General features: G+C 44.6%; 1 protein-coding gene across 1 annotated transcript in view; it reads right to left on the bottom strand.

The window, feature by feature from the left end:
• Positions 1–329: 329 nt before the first annotated feature.
• si:dkey-9i23.16 (uncharacterized) overlaps positions 330–9,812 on the bottom strand; it is a 15,279-nt gene continuing 5,796 nt past the window's right edge. Inside the window, exons 2-6 of the mRNA XM_023154071.2 lie at positions 7,551–7,617; positions 7,356–7,466; positions 2,006–2,062; positions 800–949; positions 330–664 (exon numbers count right to left, since the gene is read on the bottom strand). Coding sequence (XP_023009839.2) covers positions 557–664; positions 800–949; positions 2,006–2,062; positions 7,356–7,466; positions 7,551–7,613 — 489 coding nt within the window. The 5' untranslated portion in view covers positions 7,614–7,617 and the 3' untranslated portion in view covers positions 330–556. The remainder of the gene's footprint in view (positions 665–799; positions 950–2,005; positions 2,063–7,355; positions 7,467–7,550; positions 7,618–9,812) is intronic.

Genomic DNA, 9,812 nt, shown 5'->3' with positions numbered 1-9,812 from the left:
GCCACAGAGACGCGGGGTTTAGAAAAAAATGTGATAACTATTTAATATAAGTCAGGAAAGATATTGAAAATGAAAATATGTAACAGCATAACTGATGTATGGGTTAGGGTCACATGATTCAGCCCTGACTAAAGGTTTTATCAACAAAAGTTTGAAGACTAACAGTGAGGCCATCTGTCTACTGAAAGCAGACTGGAAGCTGGGAAAAGGGAACAGTGTGTGCAATGCTAGGCCTCCCCATCACCAGGAGCTCAACAGAAAATTAGATGGTAACTTTAGTACAACCAAGCTACCATTCACAAAGAGGTCAACCTATGAAGACCACATAATACAGTGACAACCAGTAATCACATTTATTAATGAGGGTCTTTGTTATACAGTGGTTACAAAACATAAGATATAGTGAAAGTAGTTGTTTGTACAGAGGGTGGGATCAGTAGATATTCTGACTTGTCAGTAAAGGAAAAGTCAGATTCCATTAAGTTTTCTTACACCAGGAATCAAGCTCAGGACACCAAAGTAGAATGACTACTACAGTGGTTTTGGTTTGTGTGTCTCAGTTTGTCTTCAGTGTTTTGAAGGCGGCGATAGAGAGGAGACAGTGCATGACCACAGCACCGGTGTCAAAGAGCAGCAGCAGCAGCGTCACACTCCAGGAGTAGTCCTGCAGAGCACAAGAGAGACAGGCTGTACTACAATCCACAGGACTTTTAGGATTAGAAAGGGGGAAAATGAAAAGAGATCAATGTGTCAAAATAAGTGAAAGGGGAAAAACCAAAACATAACTGATGACACTGACTGCCAGTAGTTGTGGGAGGCAACCCCTCGAGTAGTAGTCATCCGAGCATGTGACTTCTCTGGGTGATGTGTGGAGGGTGTAGTAATACAGGCCGAAAGCAAGCAACGTCCCCAACAGACCAACCACATTGCTGCAGACACAACCTTGAAGCTGCAGAGGAGACAGTGATTTTATTAATCATGCGAGATTATGTAATACAAAAAATGCTCATTTTATCAGGAATGTAATCAGGTATTGGGACACTGTGAGACATGATAGCAGTCTTAGTCTTTTGGCATGTTTCTTATACTTACTCTACATGTTTCAGAACAAACTAATTTTAAGATTACACAAACCTGAGTATCATTACTTTAAAAACTGTGTTTTTGAAATGTAATGATTTTACACCACATGCAACAGGACTAAAACACTTTAGCTTTTTCCTCATCGAATGGGCATCATCAGGATGTTTTTGGGAAACCTGAGTGCCTTTGTGTTCTTCTTGGTCAGCATTGGGTTCCTCCTAAGCCTATGCCCATGCATTTTTGCCCAGTCTTATAACTGAGGCAGGTGAGGCCTGCAGGTCTGTAGATGATGTTCTGGCTTCTTGGAGCAATTTTGCTCTCACTGTTGTTTACTGGAGTCCCAAAGCATTACAAATGTCTTTGTAACACTTTTAGACAAGGTGTGGGGAACTCCAGGCCTCGAGGGCCGGTGTCCTGCAGGTTGTGTCCTTGATCCAAAACAGCTGATTTAAATGGCAAAATGACTTCTTCAACATGTCTTCAAGTTCTCCAGAGGCCTGGTAATGAACTAATCATGTGATTCAGGTGTGTTGACCAAGGGTGAGATCTAAAACCTCAGGACTGTGGCCCCCGAGGCCTGGAATTGCTCACCCCTGGTCTAGACCGACAGACATCGATGACTATTGTCTCAGCTGCTTCTTTAGTTCGATGCTTGCCGTTACTTTTTGAGGTCTTTCAGGCTACGTCGCAAAAACAAGAGTGCTCAATCCCAGTTATGCCAAGGATTCTCTCTCTCACACACACACACACACACACACACACACACACACACACACACACACACACACACACACACACACACACAGCAGTGTATTTGCTGTTAGAAAACCCATCTAATGTGATATTTTAGTTTTTGAGTTTGGTTTTTTTGTTCCCTTTTTTTTCAATCTGACCTTCACATTAGCATTTCATGCCAACTCACTAGTAGTCTGCTAGGGTTCTTTTCATTGGCCATTGTCAAGGACCCCCCTGCCATAACCTGCAAGACACACAAGAAATATAACTGGAAGGTTAATGTTGCTTCAATGATAAATGATAGCAAGCAGGAGCGCACAAATCAAACAGTGTACAAGTCAAATATGAAAGAGTAGAACAAAATCCTCGAACTAAGGAATTCTTTCATTTGTTGGGGCGGGGGGTACACACAGCACATGGTTTAATTCAACTTACAAAAATATTTTAAAATCAAAAGCTTTTCCATTTTGAACGATGAGAGATTCCAGTTGTTCTACAGTTTGTGGCCTCCTTTACTGTATGAACTCTTATGATGCACCATGTCCTACATGTACTCCAACATGTAGGACAGGATTCACACAAGGCCTTCCCTGAACAAAAACAACATGCGTACTGTGTGTATATGCAGGCAATGGGCAACTTTTTAGCTCTTTTCTACTGCACTTGATCACTTAAAGCACTTTATACAACATGCCTCATTCAAGTACTTTTTTCTACCCAAGTGCTTCATATACAACATACACCCACTCCAAAGGACACTTTGTACACTCTGTTTGTTCCCATCAGGCTGCAGGCCAAAAGACAATTTAGTCTGCAGGCTGGAGCCACGAGAAATCAAAGCACCTACTTTCCAGTTAGTAGCAGAACTGGTCTAATGTGAGGGACTAAATCAATCATTTGAGATTAAAAGATGTTCAGTCTCATCTCTTTTAATTCTTATTCTCATTTTTATTTTCATGTCTATTTAAGCTTAATTTATAACAGTATTTATAACAGTATGTTTGCACTGAAGCACCGCAGCAATTTCCTAATGTTGTAAACCCGCTCAACATTTGGCAATAAAACCCTTTCTGATTCTGATTCTGATTCTGATTCTGATGCTCCCCCAAAAGTGCAACAATCTGATTCTTGCCATAATGAAGTCAGTTACATTATGGCAAGGACCCGATGCACACAGTGTGTGGAGGCTGTATGGGAATTTCTTTTACTTATGTATTAATCACATCATTTTATTGTATGATGCCTTGGTGCCACTGGATTTTAACATGTCTCACACTCATACAGTAAGACAGATGGTGGGGGTGTAGTAAGGAAGTTGGGAGAAGCAGACAACTCCTCAGGAAGAGTCTTTTGTGTCTTCGAGGACTCTGGGAGGCAGCAAGGGAGTGTGAAACAGCTGTGTACTGCCTTTTGTTCCTGGAGAAGGTATTTAACTGAGAGCCATGCTGGGCTCAGACTCTGCTGACCGTCTGTCCCGCGGTCATGCAGGGACTTCATCAAGCTTGGTTGTCTGTTCTTTTTTTTTTTTTTTTTTTTTTTTTTTTTTTTTCTTTTTTTTTTTTCTTTTTTTTTTAAATGACATCAGAAACAGCAGTATGCGACATTACGTGATGGCAGAGCTTCAGTTCATCCTTTGTCATTTTTTTTTTTTTTTTTTTTTTTTTTTTTTTTTTTTTTAATAAATAGGACAGGGGGAATGAATGAGAGAGAGAGGGGGAGAGAAAGAAAGAAAACCCAAGGGGAGAAGAGACGGTGAGAAGGGGGGGGAAGAGAGACAAAAAAAAAAAAAAAAAAACTCCTGGGTCACCTGTATGGAGAAAAAACAAACAAACAAACAAACAAACAAACAGAGGAGACAGCAAACAACAAAGAGCAACATAATAATAGAGAAAACAAAGCACCATCACAATAAACTAGCTAGTCATAGATATCAGTATTTACTAAGTAATAAACGATATTGTGCAGCACGCAAGATAGACAGCGCACAGTGTGCTTTGAGGCAGCAGCCAAGAAAGCTTTAGTCCGCGTCTGTGAATACCCATGTGTGCATACCTGTGTGGATCAGCATGCTTGCATTCCAAAGGTTTCTCCATGTAATGATCTGCTAGGGAGTGTGGGGGGGCCACAGCCCCATCCTCCAGGGTGTGAAGCGGGTATGGAGGAGATCAAAACTCCAGACATCCAGAGGCCCCCAGAACACAAGAGACCATGGAAGACCAACAGAGGGGCAGCCGCGCCACTGTTCCAGTAAGAGCTGAGGAGAGTCCCAGATGAGGGCTCACTCAGCAGCCGCGGAGCAGAAGCCAGGGGGGGTTGCAGTGACGCGCCCGTGAGCTCCGCCGGCCCCCAGCTGCGCCTGAGTGACCGAGCCCTAGGCCGAGAGGCCGGGGGCACCCCACCTCCAAAGGGGCCCGAGCGAGCCCCAGGCCCCAGGCCCCGACAAGCGGCCGCCAAGGAGTGAGCCGGTGTGTACCCGGACGCCCACCCCCAGACACAAAGAACCACCAACACACCGACACCTGAGGGAGTCCGCCACCGGCAGGGGAAGTGGTGGTGGGTGGAGATAGGCCTCCAAACCTTGGAGGGCCTGAGGTGTCCCCAGAGAGGTGGCGTCTGATACCCAACCTGACATATAGACACAGACATACAGGCACACACAGACACAAACATCCATTCCCACCCTCATGCTCTCATATGCACTCACTCCACACTCAACCAACGTGGAGACAGACATAAAGAGACGCTGTACACACAATCACACTCCCCAAGCGTACTCTACAAACCGGGTCTAGGTACCCTTGCCCCTGGAGGGGGGAATTGCACCCAGACCCAGGTGGTGTTACCCTTTTCCCTGCGGTGGGGAGAGGCAGACCACCCCGACTCCGCAGCAGCAGGGAGGCCCCACACCCCAGACCGCAGTCGGACGGCCAACTCCTCCTACTAGCCCCCCCGCTCCAGCAGGCCGCAGAGAATGGGGGTGGGAGAAGACTCCAAACCTCCCTCCACCCGCTCATTGTAGTGTTGATGCATATGTGTTCTAAGGTGCAATTAAAACCCAGGAGGGCATGGAGCTACCTGCCAAGGAGCAGCAGGTAAGCGCATGGTCCCTCCTGCTAGCCCTCAATGACTAAGTGTATTTAAAATTTGTTGTCTGTTCTTTGTGTTTTGATTAAAGAACGTTAGCTACCGCTCACCGCTCGTCTGCAGCCTTTATTTGAATGGAAAACTTCCACAACAAAAGTGAGAGTCCATTTATTCCTATTAGCCACAATGACAACAACCACAGTAATAATTATGATTTTATACTGCGGTGTCTTTTCAGTCGAGGTGAACTCAGTCCTCCTTCTCTGGCCTCTCTCACAGACAGTTTTGGGCTAATGTAGACAACAGGGCTGTCGACCCAAAACGGCCCCCAGGCTTCTGTTCGAGGCATCCATCTACAGATTAAAACTGGCCAGAGGGGCCGATGGCGCGATATGGCAGCCTCGCTTCTGTCAGTCTGCCCCAGGGCAGCTGTGGCTACACCTGTAGCCTCCACCAGTGTGTGAATGTGAGAGTGAATGAATAGTGGTATTGTAAAGCGCTTTGAGGGCCCTGAAAAGCGCTATATAAATGCCATTATTATTATTATTATTAAAAGGGAAGGAAAAGTAAGGGTGTGGAGTAGGGGTTCCCCACAGGGAACTGGTCAAATGCCGTGTGGGATCTGTCACAAAGTGGAAATTTGTGTTTATTTTATGGTTTATGTTGTTTTGATCATACTTGTTTTATCCTGATATTTATATTGCAGTCCCAACAGCAAGAAGAGTTAGAGGGGGAGGCGACGGGTGTAGTCAACAGCAGGCCTACCAGCCTTAGCGGCTACACATCCACTGACCTGGGTGTGTGGCATCTTTGTGAGTGAGATCAGATAGGTTGCTGGTCTGCACCACGAAACTAAGCATGAACTAGCAGCAGTTGCCAGTCAGACCCAAAAACTGCTTCACCTCTTTTTTGGTTCTGGGACGATGGCTGTAGTTTTGTCTGTCTGCAGGCGCACCTGCCTGCCTCCCAGGTGATGCCCCAGATAGTGTGCCGCCCTCCATCAATGTGCTCACTTCTTTTTGGGTTGGCTATGAGCCCTCCTGCCTCAGGGACTCCCGGACACAGTAGCCCATGGTCAAATCCAGCGTTGTGAAAAAACAAGCAGTGCCTAACTGGACCAGTAGCTTGTCAAACTGGGGCTTGGAATAAACATCAACCTGACAGCTTGTGGTATCCCACACAGAGCCATAAAGACCCATTTCTCCTCACCACAAGTACTATGGAGCAACACCAGGAACTGCAGGGCTCTATCACTCCCACCTCCAGCATAGACGCCACCTCCTTCTGATAAATTTGTCTTACATGTTCAGGTAACCAATAGGTGCGTGACTGCACCACCACGCCAGAGCACATTTCAACAGTGCTCTATGAGTGTAGTACAACCAGGCAGGGGGAGAACACATCTGCAAAGTGCTGTTGCAGTACAGCAACATCTGCTATGTGGGCCTGTGTGAGATGGTCATCACAATGGAGCAAGACAGGAATGGTCGAATCTGGCACCTCTGACGACTCATCTTTCCTTCACCAGTCTCATCTGAGAAGCTGTTCCAGCCCAGAGCGTTCTCACTCCCAAGGCGTAACATGTCGACGTTTTGTCACGTCCCGCGGCGTTCCTGAGGAACGCGAAAGGAGACCTTCGGCGTTCTTATGGTACGCGGCGGGTTATGGCTGGAATCCAGTGCAATGATGCTCCCGCAGTAATAGACGTTCCAGCCCTGTATTCCAGCCCTAAACCTAACCTTATCCCTAGCCCTGACCATAACCTTATTCCTGATCTTATCCAGGACTTTAATGATGTTAAATAGCGTGTTTCTAAGCGATTTGAAGAAAAAGAGCGAACATGTGTAGATTCAGTCCAGACGGTTCTCATATGTCCTCTTTTTTCCGAGGTCGTCATTTAGGAACGTGGTGGGTAGCCGAAAACGTAATATGGTGACGATTTGTCACCTAGCGTAAAATGTTACGCTTTGGGAGTGAGAAGGGTTGTCCAGCCTCTCTATACGCTTCGACTTAGTGGTATATCTGCATGTCCCTGTCCGATCGCACTACTTATTAGTCAAGATCACCCAATCGCCATGTGACCACAAAGGGTCCTTGCCACTTAGCAAGGATCCTTGAGCTAGAAGAAAGAAGCAATACAATCAAAAACTGTCTGAGCCTAGCCCCTCTGTTGTGCAAGCTCTGCTGACGTTCCTGGGCCTGAAGCAAATTTTCCCGGGACAATCTCCCATATGGGTGTAGCCTTGCTCTCAGGTTCTGAACGTACGCCCTAGAGCAGGACATCTACACATTGGAAGGTTGGTGGTTCAATGCTTGGCTCCTCCAGTCTGAGTGTCAAGATCCTGGGCAAGATGCTAACCCAAAGTTGTTCTCTGAAGCGTCCATCAGAGTGTGAATGTGTGTGAATGTTACGTTATGGCTGCAAATTGGTGGAGGAATCATGAAGTACATACCACAATTCCTAAGACTAGTGGCAGTATGAAGAGTTTTGGAAGACTTTGGTCAATGTAAGCAAACGGGGCAGAGAACAGCACCTGGAACAGCCCCAACAGGATGGTGAGCACCTGCGCAAAAGACAACCACTGAATAATATATATGAAGTTACAAGTGAGCTTCAGCCAAGCAGCTTAGTTGTGTCTAAATCTCACCGCAACACTCTCAGGGTCAAACCAGGCAAAGAGGCGACGTAACCTTGCTCCCTCAGAAGCCATGTCACTGCAAGACAGGAAACAGTATATCAAACTGCAGTATGGACAGTATATCCACACAAATGTGGACACAGGCAGGTGAGAATCAGTTCTCAAACAGTTCAGAAATAACAATGAGACTAAGAGCTTCACTAAGTGCTACTGGTAGACTAACCTAAACATCACACCAGTGTAAGAATTGGTGGATGACTGGATGTAGCGTAAAGCGCTTCTCAAATATGAAACAATAAAACCAGTGTAACAGTATGATTCAGGTTAACATAAATATGATGAACTGTTACAAACACATGCACCTGAAATCTTTACAAAACATTAAAAAGAAACTCTCCCACTGTGAAAAGGAAATCCTCGGATACACAGGAGTAAACAGGAGACCACTTCATTTGCAGACAAAGTCTTTAACCTGCACACTTACCTGGTACTCAGTATGCTACACAGAGACATCTGCATGCTGTCTTATGCTTATATGAAGATCAGAACTATGATGAGTCACTAATTGCCAAATTTGTAAAGTCTACTAATCACAAAGTGGGGTCTGTCTACAAGACATGGGGCACAATCTGGAGGCCAAATGGAGAACAATAGGAACACGCTATGATGTTGCCAAACGTTCAGTTGTTAGAGTACTTTTGCTGTTCTGGGATTTATTCTTCCCGATTTCTCTTTTCTGCCAGAAAAACAAACAAACAAAAAAATCAGCTCTGTTCTGGTCAGAACTCAAAGTCAGATTTATTCTTAATCCCACTAAAAACATAAACCAAGTGCGGCTAAAAAAATAAAAACATACCCAACCGGACGATAAAGCAGATTAAAAAAGAAAAAGGCTATGCACAGACCCACATACGTATGTGTGTGTATGTGCTGTTTGTTTGGAAAGGCTCTCATGCATTGGGGAACAGAGAACACAATGAGATAGGGAAAGATAAAAGTAACTGCGTGTTAGTTCATTAAAACCACATGTCAGAATCCTCTTGGGAAGAACAGGAATGCTGCAGGACAAGAAACAGATGGTGGTGAGAAGAAGGAGAAGAGGGAAGGAAAAAGAGGAAAAGGCATGAAGAGGGAAAACAGATTGATAGGCAGGTTAATAAAATAGTCTTACAACAACGTTTTCTGCTTCACTACGCTGCCAACATTCACTCCTTTGTTCATGTGATGTATTCTTACCAACGTGGGGATCCCAGTACAGTTCTGCATCCCAAAGAAGCAGAACTTTGAGAAAATGGGATTCCAGTTTTACATTTAGTAGAAGTAGTTTTATTCTTTGTATAGTATTAATATTGAAGAGCGAAGTGCTCTAATAGGGTGATATGGTACTACAAGGTCATTAAGATAAGATGGGGCCTGATTATTTAAGACCTTGTATGTGAGGAGCAGGATTTTGAATTCTGGATTTAACAGGAAGCCAAAACAGGAGAAATCTGCTCTCTTTCTAGTCCCTGTCAGGACTCTTGCTGCAGCATTTTGGATTAGCTGAAGGCTTTTCAGGGAGTTTTTAGGACATCCTGATAATAATGAATTACAGCCGTCCAGCCTGGAAGTAATAAATGCATGAACTAGTTTTTCAGCGTCACTCTAAGACAGGATATTTCTAACTTTAGAGATGTTGGACCTCGATCTTAAAATACAGTGAGACACCTCGATCACTGAGAACAGCATTTCCCGTATGGATGCAATGTTTTTAAACAGATGTGTATTGATGTTCTTTTCACTTCATCTACACAGTCGTTCCACACTCTGACACCTGCGACTGTGATGCTCTGATATTTCACATTAGTCCTTACTGCCGTCGTGCTGAACATGATGATTTGGTGACATTTGGAACAAGTTCTGAATGTTGTGGGATAAAGAGTGTGTGAAAGGGTGTTCTAATGTAAGCATTTAATGTGATAAAAAGTGTATTGGATGGTTCTTTATTCTCTGTTATTCATGTATATGTGGTGTCCAGTGACTGACAGTGTGCATTACAGTTCAGACGATGGAGATAGGGTACAGACAAGTGGAAAACATAGTGAATATGGGCAGCTACAGACAGAACACATACAAAGCTCTGTCAAGCATACTGCTTAAAGTTTAGTGTTCTTGGTGTTCTTGGTCTATGTGAGTTTTGTAGACTTTGACTGTGGAACCTCACGATGTTCATCCTTCAGACCAGATTGGATGTGAGTGTCCATCTTTAGATATCATATACTTTAATCTACT

Source organism: Maylandia zebra, linkage group LG6, assembly GCF_041146795.1.
Source record: "Maylandia zebra isolate NMK-2024a linkage group LG6, Mzebra_GT3a, whole genome shotgun sequence".
Classification (NCBI taxonomy): domain Eukaryota; kingdom Metazoa; phylum Chordata; class Actinopteri; order Cichliformes; family Cichlidae; genus Maylandia; species Maylandia zebra.
Note: the sequence above shows the minus strand (reverse complement) of the source record. Positions and strands in the feature narration are given on the sequence as shown.